Source organism: Pungitius pungitius, chromosome 16 (genome assembly GCF_949316345.1).
Source record: "Pungitius pungitius chromosome 16, fPunPun2.1, whole genome shotgun sequence".
Classification (NCBI taxonomy): Eukaryota; Metazoa; Chordata; class Actinopteri; order Perciformes; family Gasterosteidae; genus Pungitius; species Pungitius pungitius.
Window position 1 is genome coordinate 18,600,216 of NC_084915.1, and position 22,725 is coordinate 18,622,940.

A 22,725-nucleotide genomic window follows, 5' to 3' on the forward strand; every position below is an offset into this window, starting at 1 on the left:
CGTAGATCAGAGACAATTAAAAACAAAAAAATGGTTTATTTACAACAGAAAATGGAACTTGAATAATTCACTTCTAAAATACTTTTCAGGGTTTGTAAGACAATTCTTGATGATTCACTTAACAACTTTAACTATAATTTGCAATTTTTGTATCAAAACTTCAAATCAGCCTGAACTTGAAGGTTTACTTTATCCTTTGTGTCTCTGGAAACAAGAGTATCAAAATAAAAGCATGACTTCCTGTCTTTACAGTCTGGTTGTGGCTGCTCCGCCTCCAGAGAGTGTCAGTGACTCTTCTTGGAGGAGCCGAAGCCGGAGAAGCCCATCACCGCCGCCATCTCATCGTCTTCCTCCAGGTCCACGTCCTCCTCCGCCCGCCGCTTCCTCTCCTTCTGCTTCTCCTTCTTGTAGGCCTTCGCCTTCTCCTCCTGACGACAGAGAGGCGCAGAAACATAAAACCTCCCATTAACATTTATCTCCATCTCCTCATCCATCATCTCAATCTACTCCTCCTCTACTTCTCCATCTTCGTCTCTCCTCTTCCTCACCTCCTCTCGTAGTTCCTTCATGCGCTCCTCAAAGTCGTACTCCTTCTGTTTCTCCTCCATCTTCTTTTTATTCACTTCAAAACGTTTCTTCACCTGATCGAGAGACGAACGTTCGACTCTCATCGACATCCCCAAGTTCCTCTGGTCTGTTCACAGGAGTTACACACGGTTACACACGGTTACACACACACACACACACACACACACACACACACACACACACACACACACACACACACACAGACGGGTTCTTCTATGCCGGTGGGGACTTATGCACAGAGGTGAAGCGTGGGGACCTCATTTTTTTTAACAGAATAATGGCATACTTTCAATCAAATCATTTTCCTTAATTTTTTTCAAACCCCAATATCATCTTAAATCTCAAAATTTCTCAAATTTAAAGAGTTGAATATTTTTCTGGTTTCTCTATTCCGGTGGGGACCGTCCAATTATGTCATAATACAAAATCACACCAGGGGGCAGTGTTCAAAATGTGTCTCAAACAAGGTAAGGTACTCAATAAAGGGTACTTTTTAGAAACTCTAAGGCACTTAATACATATTTTGTCAATTCATGCTGAATATATACACCATTGAATGTTATAATTGTATAATAACTCATTATCATTGTATAATGACTCATTATCTATGAATATTAAACCCCACTCTATAATATTGTTTGATATATTGCATCTTTATTTTTTTTAAACTATGCAGTTTAAAGCATCATGGAGGGGAATGTGTGTATATACACACACAACAGCAGTGCACAACATTTCAACTTTCAAATATTATATGAATATAACAATAACAGAACAGGGAGCAATAAGACTACTGTAAACAATGTCTGTAAACGTGCTGGCAGTCCACCAGGAATTTAATCTTCCATCTGATGAAAATGCGGCTTACCTTTTTTTAAATTCTTTTAAATTCAGTTTTTAATATATATTTTGACAACTCATCCCTTGATCGGCCAGTGACGATGTTGTGATGCATTTCTGACCACTGACCACCATTGATGTAGTCCATTAAGGTCCTTTCAACAGCTTCGATTTCCTCTTCTCCACTTCTTCTTCTTTGTTTGTGGTGACCCTGAATAAAATGAGACAAAAATGTAATGCTGTTAAACAGCAACTACTGAGGCTATAATGACAATAGGTCTTGACTGTACCACTACTAAAGTGAAGTATTTGTAGTAAAGATTCCAGTAAGACAAGAAATAGAACTAGCATATATATTCTCAAAAATGATGTTCTAATATTCGCTTGAAGTTGATAGTTACAAACATTGAATGCTCCGAGCGAGCTGTGCTGTGTTAACATGGAACATTTCCTTGGCATGAAATGGCAAATGATCAAACTAGGGCCCTTTTTACTCGTACGTGATTCAACTAAGTCAATCATCAGGGACTCGGTTCCCCAAAGGTGGATCCGCGCTCAAACTGTCTCGTTAGTTTGAACCAAATGTCAGACATCAGGATAATCGCATGTGCGCGTCATACGTAAGAAAGCGAAAGGGCAAAACAAGGATTTTTTAACAGTACAACAACAAATAAACTTAAAAGAGGTGCGTCTTTTTTCTCCGCTCACGAGCAGGAGATGATGATGAACGCATACGAGGAGATAATGTGTATTTCAATCATTTCTGTTGGATAAATTGAACATAATGTACATCTTTTACGTTGTTCATTCTATACGTCATCGCAGGATGTTTATCCCGGGGGAGAAGCCTCCTCCATCTCTAAAGGTGTCTTTTTTTCAGATTTTTTATTGTTTGTGGGGTTTTTCCTGTGCCGATGTGAGGCTTTCTGAAAAGAGGATGCCACACGTGTAGACTGTCAAGCCCTCTGAGGCATATTTGCGATACTGTGCTATACAAAATTAAATGGACCATGTACTTATGGCAAAAACTGACACCGCCCCCCTGCGAGGTGTACAAGCCCAACAAAGTATCGCACAGCAGTTAACGTTAAGTGCAGGATTTTTGATGTGTTGCAATGGTGATTTATCCAAACCTGCTTCGGGGAACCGCAAAGCCTGATCTACGTCATCTCATCCTGAAAATTATCCAGCTAACTCAGTTAACCATGTACGAGGAACAGGGCCCAGTGCATGAAGCTGTTGTAACTTCTAGTCTATTTTATTAATGCAATATGAAGTCAGTACAGTAGCGTGCAACCCGCAAAGCAGACAATCGTGCCGCTGCTGTATTATTCATTTTCACATTTGAATATCTGTTTTTAACAACTATTCGTATATATTTTTTAATATAGAATATTTGTTGACAGCCCTAATAGATATGTTAGGTGAAAACCTGGAAAAACTTGGAAGAGATTACCTTTTTTGTGTGAGATTCACCAGACCTCTCCAGCCAGCAGCATCTTTTCATCGGAACTACCTTAAAACAAGCAAAATTTAGAATAAGAGACTTTAAATGTATTCATTAATGCAATGAAATAGTTTTGGCGCCCACAGAATGAACACACCTGATATTTTTAAAAAACTCAATTAGGGAATGTGATTGTAAATAAACGTACAGGCAAGGTAAAATGCATGAAAATTAGTCACTTGTCACTGAACTGTGTGTTTTCTTTAAAAGATAAATATTGTATTACTATTTTAGAAATTTCTATAATCCTCACATTTACTTAAACTATTACATTTGGCTTCATGTGGCAGCAGTGAATATCTTTTTCACCAACCAGCTGTCTGTAAACAAAAGGCATCTCTTATACCTCATATTTTAATTTAATACAATTCAATCAATGAGTTACATTTACCCATAGTACACCGTAGGCACCATTCCTAATGCCTCTGGGCCAGGTCCTCATTGTAAATGATAATTGATTCTTAACTAATTTTACCTGATTAAATAAAAAGTCAAATTACACACATCTTTGGACATTGGGGATAGCCTTTAACTCATCATTTTTTTAAATGTATTTATAATTCTTGTCCTGCAGTACTTTCTTTCATCTTTGTTTCATGCTAAATACCAACCTTTGGCAAAATAACCATAGCAACACAAGCTCGCCACTGCTCTGGAAAAAAGGAAGCTGTCTTCCTCATTAATGAAAGAGCGATATTATTTAGATTTACATTTTACAGGGAGAGTTCTCCGAAATCAAAGATCTGTTATGACATCACTTCCTGTACGAGCGCTATCGATGCTGCCGACAAGCAATCATTAATCTACAGGAAGACCTTCGAGATCCGCAAATGGTGGACACATCACGCCGCAGCCGAGCGTTGACGGTCTCACACTGTTGCTCATACTGTACATTGTTTAACAGTTTTGCGATGCAGAGAACACAAGGAAAGCCGCTATGATATATCCGTATTATAATAAGTGATAATTTACAGTTGCTGTTCACATTGACCCAAGCGTTACATATCACTGCGCACGGGAGGGGGAGGGCCGATACGGCCGACTGTTCAGTGACAGCGCGGTTGTTACTCGGCGGGCTGAGCACACTCCGGCGGCAGGCCGCGCCGGACGGGCAGTCGGGCGCCACGACAGGCCAGATTTGGACCGCGAGTTTAACATATGTGAATTGGGGACTCATGGGCCACATAAACTGACGTTGCAGGCCTCGAGTTGGACACGTGTGCTCGAGACTCATGAAATGAGATACACAACGTTTGGTGGCTACCACTATTTAGTGCTGAAAGGCAGCTATTTACTTACCATTTACAATTTCGCTGGTAACCGCGTTATAAAGGCAATAAGGTACTTGAGGCAGTACTTTCTTAGTGTTTCGTACCTTATTGCTTAAATATTAAGTACCTAACTCGTCTATTAATGCTTGATCTGCTATCAACCCAGTGAATATTGTATTTAATAGAATCTAAATTGGTGGGAAACACTATGGTAAAATTGAAGTCAAATATATGTTATAAACTACCTGTAGAAATTAATTACTCTAGCATTGTATTCATTGTGACATTTCTTTTCTATGTGCACAGTCAAGCAGGTTAACAGCCATTTAAGAACCTTAAGATGACATAGCCTACCTGGTTAGTATGTTCACGGTCAAAGGCTCCTTCATTTCTCCGACATCAGCATCTGCAAATATGTAAGCGGATGGAAATGTTATTATGGTGTATGATGAACAAATACCTTCAAAATGAGACATTAAAAAAGAATGTATGTATTTTGCATTTGAAATCCCCATATACTTGTTATATGACCTAGACCTTAACATCATGATCAATTTGGGATTAAAAAAAAAATCTATAGAACCCTAGTTTAGTGTAATATTCCTTTGACTTTCTACAAACACCAATGTACAATCATCTCCTTGTGTCTCCCCTCTCTCACCTGTGCACTTCGAGCTGTCACTACTGGATGGCAAACATGCTCCATCCTCCTAAAAGCACAAGGGACACATTCAGCCAAAGCTATACATCCAACTCATTACAGTACTCTTTTTTTTATTTTTACTGAAATGAATTAAGTTTATCTGTTATGGAATGCATTATAGTAACATCTACTTCTGTTCTTAACGACAAACATTATATTATCTATCTCAATACTTATGACAATCTGAATTAAAATGCCTATTTATACATGGGTAGATATTACAATCACTCTTTGGGCAAATGGAAAACTGCTTATTAAGTGTTATAGGCCCAAAAGCCACCGTAAGGATACTTAAAATGGTTAAAGGGAAATTAGTTATAATCCAGGTCTTAACGCAGATTAAGTATTACACTCCCTTTGTTGAGCATAATATTCACATTCTGTGTGAAAAGATATTGATAAAACATGAATATATTTATATAGTATATAATAAATAACTAATTAGCTGTCCAGCATTCTATTTCACAACGCGTGCACATGCTGCTGCTTGCACATGCTTGCTTATTGTTAGCTAACATTAGCTGTCCATTTAAGTTGAGTTTAACACATTGCAACAGCTAATTTTATATGGCAGTACATATGAAAATAGTATCAAAGTAAACTTAACAGCACTATTTGTGGTGCTAGTTGCACATGCTTGCTTATTGTTAGCTAACATTAGCTTCCCATCTAAGTTGAGTTTAGCACATTGCAACAGCTCATTTTATATGGCAGTACATATATTAATAGTATCAAAGTAAACGTAAAAAGCACTGTTTTACATTAGAAGCTAGTCCAATAATTAAAAACTCACCATTTCTATCCAGCTTCTGCAGCCAGCACCGTCACGTTGTCTGCTGCTCGGCAGTCTGAGGGAAATGGACGGTAGCAGGTGCTTGGTGGGGGCGTGGCCAGACCGAGGACCCCACGTGGATGGTAACAGTTCGGTTTTGTGTAAAAAAACGAAACTTAAGGTTCTTAACACAAAACCTGACATTGACTGTCCCCACCGTACCCTCGCCCATCCCCCCACTCCTTCAGTCACCATTAGCTTGAGGGAGCATTGGGGCTCAGCCTGTTCTGCTGGGCCTTGTTAATAACGTAGAAGGGTAATAGTAATTACTAAAACCGAAGGATTACATAAAATACCTGGTGAAGTTGAGACGTTATTACTCAACTAGAATTAAGTATACATTTTAATATGTATTTTATTTAATTTCTAATAAAACTGGAAGCATTTTTGAACAATTAAAAATGTAGACAAACATTGATATTTTAAGAATAAAAACTACAACTACCACATTTACAAGCCCTTGTATTCAGAACAAGTATTTATATGTGCAGACATAAATTATGAATTTAGAATGGGAAATAGCATTTAAAAGTGTAGTACTCACACAAGAATACACAAAACGTTTTAGGCGCTAATGATCATATTTCCGGTTTAAGAATAAAGAGTGGGGAGGGGCTGACAATTTTTACAGTCTTCTATGTAGTCTTTAATCAAGGTTTTACGGTAACTCACGCACTGTTCATACCGGCATTATGCTGTAAAAACTGACGTTGCTCTTCGGCAGGCTGCAGCATTTATTTTTACAAGTCATGTAGCGCCCAGCGGTCGGAGCTGCCCTAACTGAAGTGAGTTGTGTACAAGGTACACAGAACTGTGAAGCGCCAGAATCACTGATTGGAGAAGTCAAAGAAAGGGATAGAGCCACCATCCAGGTGCGACTGGGCTCGTGGCAGCAGGTAGATGATGGCGTCATCCACTCCCACATAAGGCAATGCAAATTGCAGAGGGCCCGGTGATGATTTTATCTGGGCTTGAAGGTGGGTCAAGAGCAGCCTCTCCAGCACCTTCATCACATGGGATGTGAGGGCAACTAGTCAGTGGTCATTGAGGCCACGGTGTCTCCTACAGCATCGGGACTGCCTGCTGCTTTAGGTTCAGAATAAGGAGATGTTGGTGGGCTTTAGACAGCTGGATGGCGCAGGTCTTCAGCACCCTGGGGCTGATACCATCAGGAGGCCTTATGTTGCTTCACAAGAGGTTTCAGTATGTACTCTAACTGCCTCACCACATACACCCTTGACCCAATCCCATTTACTCTTCTTCAGACTGAATTTCTTCTCACCATCCCCATCTCTGGTTTCAGGGTGTATTCCAAAAGCTTTCTAGACTGCCAAAGTCAGCCCCCTTTGATGTTGACAACTTCAACCAATTGTCTTCGTATCTGCGCCTATCAGACCCCAACTCAACTGAGACAGCCTGTCTCATATCGAAAGATTTGTCTTACTTATTGCAGTGTTATCTATATACTTTTGTCAAATAGTTTATATCGTTGGCAAGTTATCCATATATATGGGCTTTGGGGGAGGACAACCAAACACCAAATATTCTAGCACCGTTGATTCAATGTAGACATTAATGACACTTTATCGTGCTGCATAATATGTCATGCCATAGCAGCGTAGGAAATTCACATAATATTTAGGCCCCATTCAAGGGCGTAACCATGTATATTGGGGGGGTTAGATTGGTATTTTCTCAATATTTCCTAAAGAATGCATTGTTACGCACTTGGCTTAATGGCGAACAGCACCGAAGGAACGTCGTTACACCCTCTGTTTAATACTTCAGTGGGGGGCTGTCCGACGGGAGGGGTGCGGTAGTTGCGGACTCACGCTCTGTGTCCGCTGGAGAGCGCAGCTCTCCTGTGTATGCGCACGTGTCTGTGTGTGCGCGCAATAGTGTGCCTGCATCCGTCTGGGCGATAGTGCCGCGTGCTGAAAGAGGGAGGGAAATACTGACTTAAATAAATAGAATAGAAGGGTGATGGCTAGCTTGCCACACGGTAGGCTATCGTTTGCTGCTGAGAGGACGGTGTCATCAGAGTGTGTAAATAAATTTTTTCAATCGGCTCAGGAACCGAAACTAAGCACCGAAATCTGCGTTGCATTTCAGTACGGTAGGTACCGCGTAGGAACCGGTGCTATATTAGTACCGGTTCTCGGTACCCAACCCTATAGGAGAGTGGAAATATTTCTCACTGACAGCAGTCTGTGAACCGTTAACTAAGGGTAGCTAGCAAGCCTCATTAGTTGGAATGCATTGATGCATACATAAAAATGGAACTTGCTTTTCAAGACCACACCTGGGACATAACCGTATGTGGAGGCAGGACGGTTAGATATTTCAAACATGGGAGAGCGATAAATGCTAGCTAGCTAAACTGCTAACGAGGCTACTCCTCGTCTGCTGGAGACTTAAACCGGGGTCGAGACGTTGTTCCTTCGGTGTTGTTATTGAGCTGCAGACACGTGAGTTTATTTTCTTACGTGAATGACAGAAGATCATTTTATTCTTTTCGTTTGGTCTTTATTTTACGCAACAAAGCGTCAACTTAATATACTATTAATAACCTTTTTCGCGGACCGCAAGAAGGTCCGTCAGTTAATAAGCACGTTGAAAGTTGCGGGCGGACCGGCCGGGTTTAGGGGCGGAGGGGTTCCGCTGGTGGGCGAAACCGCGCACTGAGGAGTGAACAATTGTAATCGTGATGGGGGCTGTAGTATTTGTGAGTGTCCACTGACATTTAATTGTCCAAGTAAAACACGTAGTACTAATATTAGTCATTGGCGCTGTATCCGTCCATCTTTATTATTTCACAAAACCGCGCACCTCTGTGACATCATCAACACATGATGGTTAACTTAACCGGAAGTATCCAGGGGCGTTTTATTTGTTTGAGCATGTGTCCCTATGTTTTAGCATTGCCTCTCTGAACATCACCATGTTTACATCATCCGAACGGCAGGTTCACATGATCTGAATTATTATTGTCTATTGTAATGGACTGACATGTTCTGTGAGCGAGATTACACATTAAGACTTTGTACTTGATGGAATTATTTCCCCTTACACCTACACAATCAGTATTTTTACTTAAGTTAAAAGCTTGAGTTGATACTTCAACAGAAGTATCTATACTTCTACTTGAGTAATGAATGTGAATACTTTTGAAACAACTGGTTATCACCCACTATGTTGCTCGGTTGCCTGGTGACGAAAGGACACGTATTTCTTGTTGTTTTTGCTCCACTTGATAAAGTCAGCAGAAGAATTCCCCGGTAGACAACGACATTGGTTGTTGCTAAATTTGAGGGCCTTTTTCTTTTGGACCTGAGATGGTGACGGAGACTGGATTTGCTCTCTGCGAACTCACAGGTCTGATCAAGAAGTGCTCCTTTTTTCTTTTTAAGAACGTTTGATCCTTCCCGCACACGGAACAACAGTCAAGGCGAGACTCAAAAACATTCAATGGCATTTTTGGCCCCTTTCGTAGTGATATTTGGGGCAAAATGATATTTCTTATGGGCAATTTTTCCCTTTGCCCTCATGTAATTCAGATGCAAAATAGCTCACACTGCAGGCCTTGGTTGATTCCAGGCTAAGGCATCCTACAGTAAAATATGTTTTATATTGATACTATAGCCTAAAAATAACACAGGAAAGCACTTGGGTAAATATACAAGAACACCACCCTAACCATTTTTGATGTTTTAGTTGCATTATTGGGGTGTTATAGATTTTAAATAGTTTACATATATAACAATCAAATCATGACTGTGCTGTGTCGTAGCCTATGTCACAATGTTCATTCTCATGCTCCTCCAAAAGTGTAGCAAACTGTCTGTGATTCAATGGTTGTGCCCTGATGAAGTTAAATATTTTAGTGACAACATCAATGACATGGTTAATTTTTGACTTGCAACACAGGCTGATGTATTATGTCACAACCTGGCTCTTTGGGCCATGACAAGATTGGAGTTGTACTGTTTTAAAGAGTTTTAACATCTTCTTTATTTAACATAAGCCAACGAAAAAAAGGTACACGACCACACCACCGGACGTCTGCTGGAGAGAGAAGAGAGAATGAACACTGGGTCTTTTAATCTCAGGGAACCGGGCCCAGGTGCCTTCAATCACCAAACTCAGCCCACAAAATCCCACTGCAAAGCTGCTGCCTCCACAGCAGGGGTCACCACATTTATAAAATGCAAAAATATTGACAGGACTTGGACAGGCCTCTGTTGTGACACCTGCAAATTGGTCCCATTTCAGACCCAGCATGTTTGTGCATGCATCTACCTCCGTGAATAAATCGCTCCCTGTCGTTATCACTTTCATTGAGCGCAGTGCTGCCAGCTCCTCAGTTAGCTCTCGTCCAAAGCCAAGGAGAAGAATAAAAGCACTGCAGCTTTAGTCCATGCATGAGGTAAAATTAGACAAAAATATTTACTTTGTAATTTCCAATCAACCTCTCACAGGCCGGTCACGGACAGCCAAAGGGCCGGATGTGGCCCGCGAGCCATACAATGCCTACCCCTGCTCTATGCAATCCCTCAGCAAGTCAACAACTTGTCATTTATAGTTCACGCAAATATTAACCTAATTAATTTGATATAGAAAGTGTACACATTAAATGGTCATCCATCAAAGCATCTTGCTATATTGATTTAAAGTAAAATGTCTTTTGTACTCCTATTTTGTCTATGGATACAACTCTATACTTGCTTGTCTATTATCATCCATAGCGTTGTGATTGAACAGTGGGCACTGTTTATTAAGACAAGTTATCTGAAAATAAAAGACCTTATTGATCTCTGCAATAATTCATGTTACACTATTCATATGATGAATGAAATCAAATATAGACTATTATTACGATTGTCAATAATATCAATGATGACATACTAATAACAACATATCCTTAAAATAGTATAAAATAAACAGGCAAGAGTTTACATAAAGGCTAGTCTAACATTTTATACATTTGAAATAAACCTTATAATTGTTTTAATGAAATTGATTTTTATTTAATTGAATAATTTGATCAATATCAGTATTAATATTATGTATGTATGAATTTTTTGGTTTATTTATTTGTATACTTTTTATGAAATAAAGCATTTTATTTGTGGTCTGTTTTACCACCATCAAACAGACAGCATTGAAAGTGTATGTTGCGAAAATACCACTTTTGAACCGATAGGGGGCGGTAGTGAGTGGAAAAACAGCGACGCACACTTCAAGAACAGCCAACCTCATGGGGACTGCAGTACCCGTGTGCATCCACTAGGGGCGCATTCAGAAACACACTCACACAGTTTTGTCATGAAATTGATGTTCCAGGGGACCTCAGAAAAAATCATTGGGGGTGTATCTAGACACCATTTTGGAGCTTGTGGGAGGGGTTTGCCCGTGGGGACCTCACTTTAGGTCCCCACGGGGACACAAGTCCCCACCGGTCTGTGTGCAATCAGGTATAGGTCCCCACCGGCATAGAAGAACAAGAGCACACACACACACACACACACACACACACACACACACACACACACACACACACACACACGATTGGTCACTCACGTTTCTTCCCGTTGATGTGGTCCAGGAAGTTGATGGAGTCTTTGACGACGCAGTCACAGACGTTACAGTAATACCTGCAAGAGAAGAAGACACCATCCAATCAAAGGGAGGGGGCGTGGCCTACAGATTGCAGCTAGCGGTGGTGACGTGTGTTCGTACCCGCCCATTTCCGCCTGCGGGGTCGTCTTGGTGATGACGATGGTCTTGCCCAGTTTGGACTCCAGGTCCACCTTGTAGTCACGGTGACGCAGGAGGTCCCGCTTGACCGGCGGCGCCACTTTGCCTGAAACACAAGCGGACCGTTGTGATGTCACTTCCTATACCCAAAAGAACCAGGCTGGGAGAAACTCAAACAACATGGTGGTCCTCACCATCTCTCCTCTCCCGGTCCTTCTCCTCAGACAGACGCTTCTGGGCCAAGTTCTCGTACTCATCTTTGTCCCACTTCCTGCGGAAGTCATTCTTACTGGACTACAGGAGAAGAAGAGTCAGGGGAAACATATTAAAGATGAGTTAGGTCCACGTGTTTTATTTACATGTTATTAAAAGGAATCTTTTAAAATATTGATCCGTAAATATTGAATGATGATGTATAAACGGATAAGATCAGCTGATGCTCCAGACTAGAGGCTTTTATTGTGAAACTGATCCTAGAACATCTGCTAAACTAAACAGCATCGGTTAGTGTTGAAAGGCTCTAGAAAACAAGAGCCCCAGAGAACGTCTACGTGAGTACCAGCGTGGTCCTCGGCCCACGGCCCGGTTCTCAGTCACTGTCACTGTTTGTCATCTGCATTCTAAGTTAGATGCGTTTATTGTGAAGGAATGCGGCCGGACGTCTAACCGCTAGAGGAGGCTAACATTAGGCAACTACATAGATTATAAAGAATAGAACCTAACAGAGACTAACCGTGTATGATTTTAGGGGATTCATAAAAAAAAAGTTTTAAAATGATTTTGACTAAACCGGAAACGTAAACACTTTTGTCTCCGTTCATGCTATTAGCTGTTAGCCGAAGGCTAAAGATCCGTTGCAAAGCAGGTTTCAAACCCGTTTTAATTAAGTCAGTGTGAACCGGTACCGGGTCAGAGTAACGGACTCAGTTGGACCGGAGTCAGAGTGGCGACACATTGACGAAGACGTCATGTTTTAACACTAAACACAGACGCGACCAGGAACTTACCCCGCTGCCGGACGCCATCTTGTCCTCTCAGTGACGGTTTACGGCCTCTCGCAGTCTTTGTTTAGCGACACAGCGCCGCCTGCTGGGGCGGAGACACGTAGCGGCGACGTCACACGTGAGAGTAAATCACTTAAAGGTACATAAAACTGACACAATGAATAGAAAGTCCAATAAACAACAACGGAGAGAGGCTTTTCTGTGTCTCTAACTGTACCTAAAAATGCTGCTGCAGCAAAGCCATCTCCTTTGGAGTAACTTTGTGTTTAATTAACTTTATGTTAACTATCGAGATGTGCTAATGATTCCTAAGTAAACATATTCACTTTTAACTGATTTCATATTGTAATTGAGATATATATATATTACAACCTACTCGCCTAAAGGATCTGGAAGTACTGAGTAATACATCATGTTTATATATTGTACACAATTGTGATTCTTATTTTTTCGACAGCTGCAGTAAGTTATTTGTATGTTTATTAAAAACTTCCCTGTGAATAAACTTGTCGCTCCTTCTCGTCCGGCGGACCGGAAGCGGCTCAGGTGAGTCTCGCGGCGGCAGTAGGCTCCGCCCCTCAGGTGCGGCTCTTTAAAGAGCCGTGAAGGCGGAACAATGGCGTCTGCACGCGCCACAGTCAAGGAGCGATGATGTCAAGCCGCGGAGTGGAAGCTCACAGCCCAATGCGCTCCTCCAGGTGAGCACCTGCGACCGGAAACACACACACACACACACACACACACACACACACACACACACACACAGCGGGGCCCCCGCGTCACGGTCCCGGTATGTGCGGTAGAACCCGGTCCGCCGTCACGTGTTCATCTTTCTGCTTAATGGGTTTTACTTGAAAGTAGATTCCTGAAATCTGCAGCTGCTAAACACCAGAGAAGAAGCTTTGATGCACGAGTTTATAAGAATAACATCTGTTCTAATACGAGTTATGTTTCCAATGTAATCTGCGTAATATCAATTAAGAGCTTGTGTTTTCAGACCCGGGTCTTGCCCTTCAGGCTCCTCTCTGATTGGTTGGGGTTCTACAGGTAGAACCCGGGCCTGAAAATGTTTATTCTGATTAAATTAAATAAGTATTTATGTTGGTGACCCCTTAGAGACAGGAAGCGTTTGTAGTAAATATTAAATATCAGGATTTTATTGAACTTTTTTATGCCCACTATCTTTAAAAAAAATAAAAAACAATCTTAATTGGTATAAATGAGGCAAGTAATGCAGCGTTTTCTTGTGGAACTTCAAAAAAGGAAGAAAATAAATCTAGCATAATTAAATTCTTCAACCAAACATCTGAAATAAGTTGAGGTTTCGCTTTCAAACAAAATTCATTTTTAAGCTTTCTTAAAGGGGCTGATTTTCACAGTAAAAGCTGTGCATCTACACCGAAGGGTGGGCTTTTATTGTGAAGTTCAACCCTCTAAAGAGTCAGGAACCAAAAGGTTTAAAACCCCTTCATTCACAGTCTGCTCTGCACCTACGCGGCGTGGAGTCCAGGTCACATGGTCTCATGCAGAGTTTGGCGACAGTGACGGCAGGTTTCACTCTGGCTCTTTGTCCTCAGCCTCTGCCTCGGCTCGTGGTCATGTGCGAGGGGCTGGTCGGCCGCCATGTGGGACGGCCTCCCAGAGCCGCTGCTGACAGCCGCACCTGGAGGCCCCGCCCCCGAGCCCTGGCTCCTCCCCGGCTGCAGCTCTGTCTTCGACAGTCTGGTCAGGTGAGAGACCCCCAATGACATCATCGATGTATTAGAAGTACTCTGGTCTCTAACTGTGGTGAAGGAAACCAAAGACTAGAAATACTCTTTGGTAGTAAGTACCTAAGATGTGGTCGTTGTCTCTCAGTAACGTGTCTCCAGCCCCGTCTCCTCCTGCGATCAGCGGCCTGCGAGGACGTGAGCGAGCTGCCAGCAACAAAGCCTGCAGGTTCAACTTCTCCTTTATCTTTAGCACCGACTAGCAGCCACTGACACTTCATTCAGGAAATAGAGGTCTGAACTGGTTCCCCCGCCCCCCCCCCCCCCCGCAGGCCGTCCATCCTGGAGCGTTGTATTCTCAAAGTGTCGACCAGCAGCGTTGCCGTGGGGACGGACGATCTGGACAACAAGAGGTCAGTGAACACCACTTCTGATGAAAGGACGCGTTCAGGTAACCTCGAGTTCTTTGTGACTTGGACCCAATGATTATAGCCCCCCCTGCCCCCCCAGGTCCGCTTACTGCTACCCAGTCCTTCCGGACCCGGCCAACACAGAGACCAACGGCGCGGTTCTGAAGCGGCGGCAGAAGCAGATCCAGTACGGCAAGAACACCATCGGCTACCAGAACTACCTGCAGCAGGTCCCCAGGTGAGAAACGGGCCTTTTCACAATAAAAGCAGCTGACAAGCCAAGTTGTGAAGATAATTTTTATATTAAATTACGACACTCCATGAACATCATGGGAATAATCAGACAAAAAGCTTAATATCTCATTGGAAATGTTTAATTTCAATTCTCTAAACGCCTCATGAACTCCTGACCATCTCTGACTCCGTGACCTTCTCCAGAGGTCAAGGAATAGACGATGGGTCATTTTTTTTGATGTTTCGAATCCTACAACTCTGGGTAAAATCTGACTCCGCCTCCTCAGACACCTGAGGGATGCTAAGCTCCACCCCTCCACTCCCAACAAGTACCGCAAGTACAGCCGGCGCTCCTGGGACATGCAGGTGCGTCTGTGGAGGCGAGCGCTTCACCTGTGGGACCCCCTGAGCGACGCCCCCCCCCCGGACGGTGCCAACGTCCAGGACCCGGTGGAGCAGCTGTGGGTGCAGATCTATTCTTCAATCGCTACTTCAGTGATGCAGATTGGTAGCAGTTGTGTTTCAGTATTTCAAGACGACGCTTTTATTCTGGTGTTTTTTTTTTTTAATATTTCAGACAGAGCCAGCTGGCGAAGATGACCTCTGACCTGTGTGAGGATGGAGGAGTCAAGCAGAGAGAGAAGGAGACTCCAGCAGCCTCTAAAGCCTCCTCTGTGTCGTCTGTGGAGCTGCCTGGACCCTGGACCGTCCCACGGTCTCCGGTAACCCCTGAACACCACGCGCACAGCGGCTCTACGACGCGGGACTTTGTTTGGGACTATTTTCTTCGGTGGACTGATTCCTTTTGTCTCGTGGCAGGAGGCTGAAAGAAGCTGCAGGACTCCTCGTTCTCCACCTGGGTTCGGCTGCTCTTTCAGGAGGCCCATGACCACCAGCGACCACATGACTGACTGGCTCCGCCTCCTGCTTGAGGCGGACGGCGGCCCAGGTGAGCTAACGGGTTGCGTGCTAATGGCTCAGTGTGTTGGGTTTTGAATGCATTTGGTAGATGAAGTTCTTGATGTTGCAGACGTGGGCTCCGATGACCAGCAGGTCCCCGTGTTCTCCGACCCGCTCTCCTGGACGCCGTACTGAGCGCCGGCTGGAGTGAGAGACCTTTTTTTTTTTTAAGATGATGTGTCACGGTTGCTACGATGACAGCAAGGAAACGACCGGTCCCGATCCAAGAGGAGGTGCCGCGACCTGAAGAGAACCCGAGAGGAACCTCGTCCTCTCTCAGCTGGACCCCGAGCACGGAGCTCTAGTTCACACGCGTGTTTGTTTGTCCTTGTTGGTGTCACTGCGTCGCCTCTCTGCAGGCCGCCTATCTTTGTCCACTGTCACTTCCTGCTCCGCCCCCCCCTCCCACTGCTGTCACTTTGTTATTGAGAGTTTCCTTTTTACTTTTTTGTGTCCCTCAATTTGTCATTTTGTGCTGCTCGAGTATTGGAGCGACGATGATTAATAAAGATGTAAATAAAGTGTTAAAGTTCTGGCTGCGTCCGTCTCTCCTTCACCGCTCTGAGAGGCAGCTGCTTATTGCTCAAAGTATATTAAAAAGAAGAAACACTGGCTTGCCTTAAACCCAAGTATTTTCTAAAGAGCCTATTTTTATTTTTATCTTCTCACTATTCTTTTTACAGACCACAAAAGGCAAAATGTCAGTACTGTTGTATATTGTCAGAGGAGCGCTCGTTCTGAGAGCGCGTCCTGTGAGGGCGGCGCTCGCCCCCTGCTTCACCTCGTCGCATCACCTGGATCAATACACGATAACAGCGGATCAGATCTGACCGCAGATCCGCTGCTGTAAACAAGCGGCTGCGATGACGGCTGTGAACTCCAACTCCCAGCATGCTCTGCGCCGCGCGCTGCTCGCTCAGATTCGGACGTTCGATGAACCGTGTGGATTAACGCGGTGTTTGTGCTTCTAAAGGCGGCTGCAGGTTGCAGTAGAGACGCGCTGAAATGATGTTTAAATGGTAGAAATAGACGGCAGGTGTCGAGGTGTAGCACCGCCCCCCCCCCCCGATGCCCCCCCCTCCCGACAACGTAAATGTTATTTATGAATGCCTCCCGCTCACGGGCGTGTGCACGTAGCCTCATTATTGGGTGTTAATGGTTCCGATCCGGTGGACGACAGGCCGGTTCCGGACGCTGCGGTGCCCGCTGCGTGAGTTCCTTGCGGTGGGTTTGGTGCTGACAGCGGCGGCGGGCGGTGCTCGTTAATAAGACTGGGTCAACGCACCGAGGACCGTCTGCCAGCCACCGCAGCTCCGACTCCTCCGGAGGTGCTGCCCGAGAAGGTAAGCGTGCCAGCCGGCCGAGCGAGGAGCGCGGGTTGCGTTAGTTGAGCGCTAGCTAGCTAACGTGCCGCGGTGTTTTCCTCCTCACACGCCGCTCCACAGAGCCCACAGGCCGGCCGTACCGGATCAGCATCCCCCGGTACGAGCCCCTTTATCACCGGGGATGGGGGATCCGCCTGTGAGGTTGTTCGTGCGTATTCAGACGTAACCCCTCTCAGGTAGAAGCCGGAGGAGGGACGAGAACCGACAACATCCCGGGTGATATTTACCGGGTTTGTTTTGCAGCTAACGCGTCAACTAGCAGCGGCTGCGAGCTAACGCGGCGGCTAGCAGCGGCAGCTAGCCGCCGCGTTAGCTGGTTAACGCAGGGCTGCAGCTAGCCGCCGTTATCAGCCGGGATCCAGTCGTGCGGGCAGCCGCTGTAGCTTCCCCGTTAGCCCCGCGGGGCCCCGGAGCAGAGCGGCCCGGGCGCCCTGGAGGCAGCGAGGCGGCATCAGCCGTTTGGCTTCAACGCGCAAGATGGCTGAATTTATTGTGCCGACCTTGAAAGTAATAAAAGGATGACATATTATTCATAGCGAGCTAACTGTCCCGGTGACGTAACCGGCTGCATTTAGGCCACATATCCAGGTTATTTAATTTGTGTTTGTGTATCACAGAGGGGGAAGGAGCCCACCGTGACATTCCCACTGTGCATTGTGCTAGCATGCCTCGATGAAAACAATGGGATGTGTTAGCCACGAGCTAGCAGCAGATGCCCATCGGACTGGTGGCTCCTGCTCAGGCTGCTCGAAGGCCTCCTCTGCCCCCCCCACAACAACAGCAGGGGTTAAGGCCCTCAAAGTGTGACCCCTGACCTCATTTACCCCTGATACATCAAGGGGGGCTTCACGTGATCAATGAGAACGTGGTGATTCATCAGCGCGTTGGCGTGTGATACCTGATACCTGATCAATCTACACCTGGGGGAAATGTCCTATCAGCTGTGTGACTGAGAAAAACATTGATTATTGGAACACGATTCATCAATTCTATAGAAAGGTGCCAGAGAGGCTCCTCATGACATCACACTCCACGGAATGACTTCTATCTGCATTGTGTCCTTATTCATTCATCTTTGTTTTTGTTACATCCCCATGTAATAAACCATGATGTCATGATGATGTCATACACTCATGTAGTTCCTCTGGATGTCAGAGACTTCCACAAAAAATTCTGAGCAGAGATTATTAAACAGAGATTATTTGTTTTAATGGTAGATGGAGAATTTAATGGCGAGTTAAGGGTTTCCATGGAGATAAGCCCCTCCCACACTCCGGCTCATCCAGTGTGGATGAGCACAAATGGTTACTCACAATTAGGGAGTTACACTAATATATATTTTTTTATTCTCATATGAAAACATCTCGATTTATTCTAGTTAATCACCAACACTATATTTTACTGATGACATGTGAACGCATCACGATAATTTATGACGTTCACTTAGCAGAGCCTGAACGCATCGTGATGTGTGAATTTATGCCCGTTTGCTGTTTAGAAATTAGATTAAAACGTTTTTCCATTAAAAATACATTTTTCATTCTGGGTTAGCATATCGCTAAATGTTTTGATAATATGTCGTCAGAATTTAAGATTCCAATGATAAATATTAGTATTGTGAATGTATTATCACGTTCATATTGTGACATTTTAGGATGACGTACAGACACGAGGAGACTGGAGCGATGCTCATTGTTCGTGTCAAAGTCGTCCTGATTTCATCAAACTGGCTAACGGTTAGCATCATGTAGCGCTGGAAGCCAGACACACTTCCTGTGGAAGCTGCACCAATGGATGCTATTTAGCACCAAATCCGACGTGAGAACTTCACAGCAGCTACAGAGTCGCTGTGTCCTCCTCGTGGAGAGAAGATAAGCCACGCCCCCTCCGCCATGTATGTGAATTGACCAGATCGTGTGCGGCGCGTTTTGAGCTGGTTTTTAGGTGTGAACGCAGCTTTATTGTGATCTACTGAGGAAAAGAACGTGCTTCTCCTTCCTCTCCAGGTTGTCCAGCAGCTGATGGACGATGGCCTTGTGAGAGTGGGCGGCGCTGCCTGGCCCTGAGGTAAGGAGGAGGAGTCTCAGCCATAGGCCCCTCCCCTCTTAGCTCCCGATCTGACGGACGCCCGATCAGTTGTGGCTCTACCTTTGCTCCGCCCCTTCCCCCCCACACCGTTGGCCCCGCCCCCTGCCGCCATGCTGTGGTCACGGTGCTGTAGGACCGCCTGAGGAAGCAGACTCTGGAAGGTGACCCCGCTCCGCCAGGGGGCTTCTACCTGGTGAGTCGCACAGGAAGTGAAGGAAGTGTAAATGTAAACCAGGGGTCCAAATGGAAGTCCGATGAATGTTAAAGTGTGCAGCGCAGTGAAGGACGTTTTCAGCTCCGTCTTTTGTTCTTTCAGTCCCTGCTGGACCCGAAACCCCTCCCAGAGCGCTGGCCCCCAGATGGCTTGATGCCTGGTGAGTGATCCTACATTTCCCATGATGCAGCTGGTGTGTGCGTGTCAGTGACGTCACGGTGTGTGTGCCCTTAGAGAGCAGCTACTGGCAGCTTTGCCCTCCCTCCAAGTCCAGCCTGCAGGGGGGGTTGCTGAGCTCTAGTTTCCCCCCCGGTCCCGTGCCCCTGGTGCCCCCAGATGCTCACCTGCAGGAGGGGGGCGACCCCCTGGACGCGCCCCCATCTCACCCCCCGCCGCAGCAGCACCGGCCCCTGGCGCCGAGCTCCTCTGCGTCCGAGCTTTCCCTCCCCGGGGCGCCGGCGGTGCCCCCCCCCGGCCCCGGGCTGCCTCCCCCCCCTCCTCCGCCCCCCAAGCGGCACTGCCGTTCGCTGTCGGTGCCCGAGGACCTGTCGCGCTGCCGCTACACCTGGCGCCCCAGCGCCTCGCGGGTCTGGACCCCCGTCAGTCGGCAGCAGTGCCACGGGGCGGCCGGGGGAGGGGCCACGGGGGCAGGCGGCATGGGGGTGGCGGTTGTGGGGGGCGGAGCCTGTCCTCTCCGCGCCCCCAGCTCCTCCCTGAACTCGTCGCTGCACTCGTCGTCCAGCCCCACCTTCTTCAGCCTGGCGCTGTCTCCCGACTCGCCGCTGCCCTGGAGCTTCCCCTGGGACCCCAGCGAGGCGGCGGCGGCGGGGGGAGGAGCCTGCTGCTGCTTCTTCCCCTCCCCGTCCTCCTGCTCGTCCTCGCCCTCCCCCCTCCACCCGCCTCCCCCCCCTCAGAGGCGTTTCTCCCTCTCCCCCGTGCTAATCAGAGACTCGGCGGCCTCCACCTTCCTGCCGCCAGCGGCGCCGAGCCAGACGCGCCCGCGCCCGCCCAGCTGCTCGGCCACGGTGGCGGGCGTCCCGGTTCCCGCCTCGCCGTCCTCGGCCTGCAGCACGCCGTCGTCTCTGAGGCGCTGTCTGCCGCCGCAGCTGCCGCGCTGCCACTCGCAGCCCTGCGACCTGCTGCTCCTCAAACCGGGTCTGAAGAGGAGGCGGGACCCCGACAGGCCGTGTGCCCGCCCCGTCCTGGACTTCACCAAGATGAGCCAGGTAGCGCATCACATGACACGGGACCATCTAATGCTTATTAGTGGCTGGTAACATTTAGACTATTTGACGTTTACCGCTCAGTGTTGTTTGCTTTCTCTCATGTCCCCCCCCCCCCCCCCCCCGTAGACCCGCAGCATGGACCCCCAGGCCCTGGAGCGTGGGGGCCGGCCCCCCTGTGGAGGAGACGTGCTCATGGACTCCTTCATGAGTGACTTCCGGGGCTCGTGCTCTCCGGCCGAGTGTCTCGGGCGGACGAGCATCGGGCCGCTGAGCGAGAGCGACGAGGAATGCCGCGAGGACGAGGAGGAGGACGGCGAGGACGAAGAGGACGGCGAGGAGGCGGAGGCGCAGGAGCGCGAGGCGGCGCAGCAGGCGGTGTTTGAGAGGGACTGTACAGAACTGGACTTGAACTTGATAGAAGAGAACTGAGGTCGTCCTCTGTTGTTTCATTTGGTTTTTGATTGATCTGAAGCCCCGCCCCCCCCCTCTCCTCCCCGCCTACCACCAATCAGCACGGCTCTCAGGAACAACACCTCCTCTCAGTGCGTGAGCCGCGCTGCCGGCGGTGAAGACAGGAAGTGACATCATCCTCACTGAGCTAGCTCCAGGTACCTGAGGGTCGGCCATGACGTTCTGACGAGGCCGCCGCGCCGCCAACCTGACACGCCGCCGCCGCCACAGACCCATGATTACAGATACAGACTCTTTGATGTGTGATGACCGCAGCGGGTCGACAAGGATCCACAATATTTAATAAGCATCATTAAAACTGCTCCGACGTCAGTACAAGATCAAAAATAATCAACATTTTAAGGGTTTATTTCTTCAGAGAAGCCTTTTATTGATGAATAAGTCTCTTATTATATTTAATGCTGTATAACATGTGTTAGGAAGTGAAACCGATCACAATCATCTCTAATATCTATTTCATTTTTACAATAATCCGTTTGGAACAATATTGCTAATAATAATAATAATAATTGATATTCAGCATCTCAGGTGTGTTTTATCGTCCAAGAGAATCAAACCTTTACAACAGGAAGTAGAACCAATCATTCACTTCATTGCACATCAATAAACACTGACGGTCACGTGACCTCGGCGATGCGTTCAGGTTGGCTGCGTGGTCCTGTCAGACTGAACTGAGGGCAGGAAGCACGTGCGTGGTCATGTGACTACAGATTGAATCAGGAATATGTTTATTTATTTATTTAGTCTCAAATTTGTCCCCACGTGTGAACAGTGCTGCTTAAGCACCACAGAGGAAGAGGAGGGGAGGCTTGTGTTCACACCTCACAGGAAACATTGTTTCCTGTAAAACAAGTTTTAGTTTGAAAAGCCTGAAGGAAATGACCCTGTGACGAAGTCCAGGTGAATTCGGTGTAAACGTCTGAGCGATCAGCTGACCAGCGTCACACATCGACTGGCTTTATTCTTCTATGGATTTAATCTGGACACTGAAGCTCCACACGACCACCAGGTGAGAATTAGATGTCCAATGAAAAATGTTCAAATGTTATTTTGTGTTTTCTATTTATTTTGAAAAAGATTCTCCCCATTTTTTGTTGCTTGAAAGTCATTGAAATAAGTTTCAAGTCTTTGGAGGTAAATGTTTGGTGATGCGTTCAGGGACACTTTATCATATGAGAGTTTCAACGAGTTAACACCTGTGAAAAATAAAAGGAAACCTTCAGAGCGCTGACTTCCAAATGTCCTTGAACGCACCAAAGGGTGCTTCTGACTCATTTAAAGCCTACTTCTTAAAGCAACAGTGCAACGTTTTGGAAAAGCAGAGAGGCGTTCAGGTTCACACCCCACCCAGTGTGGAGGCTGGAGTCATTGTTAGCTTAGCTTAGCATAAAGACTTGAGGACCTTCGGGTGTCAATCTGCGTTTTGGTTCATCCTAAATGTTGTACTGCTCCTTTAAGACAAGGTAACAGCTAGCTACTCGTTAGCTTGCTAGCTTCACCTGTTGTCCACTACAAAAACTAAAGGT

General features: G+C 46.1%; 3 protein-coding genes and 2 long non-coding RNA genes across 6 annotated transcripts in view; 3 read left to right on the plus strand and 2 right to left on the minus strand.

Moving 5' to 3' along the window:
• LOC119215352 (uncharacterized) overlaps positions 1-374 on the plus strand; it is a 1,078-nt gene extending 704 nt beyond the window's left edge. The window contains exon 3 of the long non-coding RNA XR_005120033.2: positions 253-374. This is a non-coding gene — a long non-coding RNA (uncharacterized LOC119215352). The remainder of the gene's footprint in view (positions 1-252) is intronic.
• zmat2 (zinc finger, matrin-type 2) lies at positions 12-12,627 on the minus strand. The gene is made up of 6 exons (XM_037467424.2): positions 12,506-12,627; positions 11,693-11,792; positions 11,481-11,604; positions 11,322-11,395; positions 549-694; positions 12-428 (listed from the first exon to the last, which is right to left on the minus strand). Exons 1-6 carry the CDS (start codon positions 12,521-12,523, stop codon positions 285-287), a joined length of 606 nt encoding a protein of 201 aa, XP_037323321.1. The 5' UTR covers positions 12,524-12,627; the 3' UTR covers positions 12-284.
• LOC134106169 (uncharacterized) lies at positions 739-10,481 on the minus strand. The gene is made up of 4 exons (XR_009942535.1): positions 4,868-10,481; positions 4,561-4,612; positions 2,885-2,944; positions 739-1,639 (listed from the first exon to the last, which is right to left on the minus strand). It is a non-coding gene; the product is annotated as an uncharacterized LOC134106169 (long non-coding RNA).
• Positions 11,255-16,458, plus strand: slbp2 (stem-loop binding protein 2). The gene is made up of 9 exons (XM_037467398.2): positions 11,255-13,200; positions 14,080-14,232; positions 14,360-14,440; positions 14,544-14,624; positions 14,722-14,859; positions 15,143-15,316; positions 15,433-15,577; positions 15,675-15,804; positions 15,886-16,458. Exons 1-9 carry the CDS (start codon positions 13,151-13,153, stop codon positions 15,948-15,950), a joined length of 1,017 nt encoding a protein of 338 aa, XP_037323295.1. The 5' UTR covers positions 11,255-13,150; the 3' UTR covers positions 15,951-16,458.
• A 178-nt stretch (positions 16,459-16,636) lies between these two features.
• fam53c (family with sequence similarity 53 member C) lies at positions 16,637-21,721 on the plus strand. Of its 2 annotated transcripts, none has more exons than XM_037467385.2 (5): positions 16,637-17,158; positions 19,207-19,481; positions 19,605-19,662; positions 19,737-20,728; positions 20,855-21,721. In XM_037467385.2, exons 3-5 carry the CDS (start codon positions 19,656-19,658, stop codon positions 21,155-21,157), a joined length of 1,302 nt encoding a protein of 433 aa, XP_037323282.2. In that variant the 5' UTR covers positions 16,637-17,158; positions 19,207-19,481; positions 19,605-19,655; the 3' UTR covers positions 21,158-21,721. The 2 variants fall into 2 exon arrangements, with proteins under 2 accessions (XP_037323282.2, XP_037323283.2); XM_037467386.2 differs by lacking the exon at positions 16,637-17,158 and adding an exon at positions 17,184-19,094.
• Positions 21,722-22,725: the final 1,004 nt, after the last annotated feature.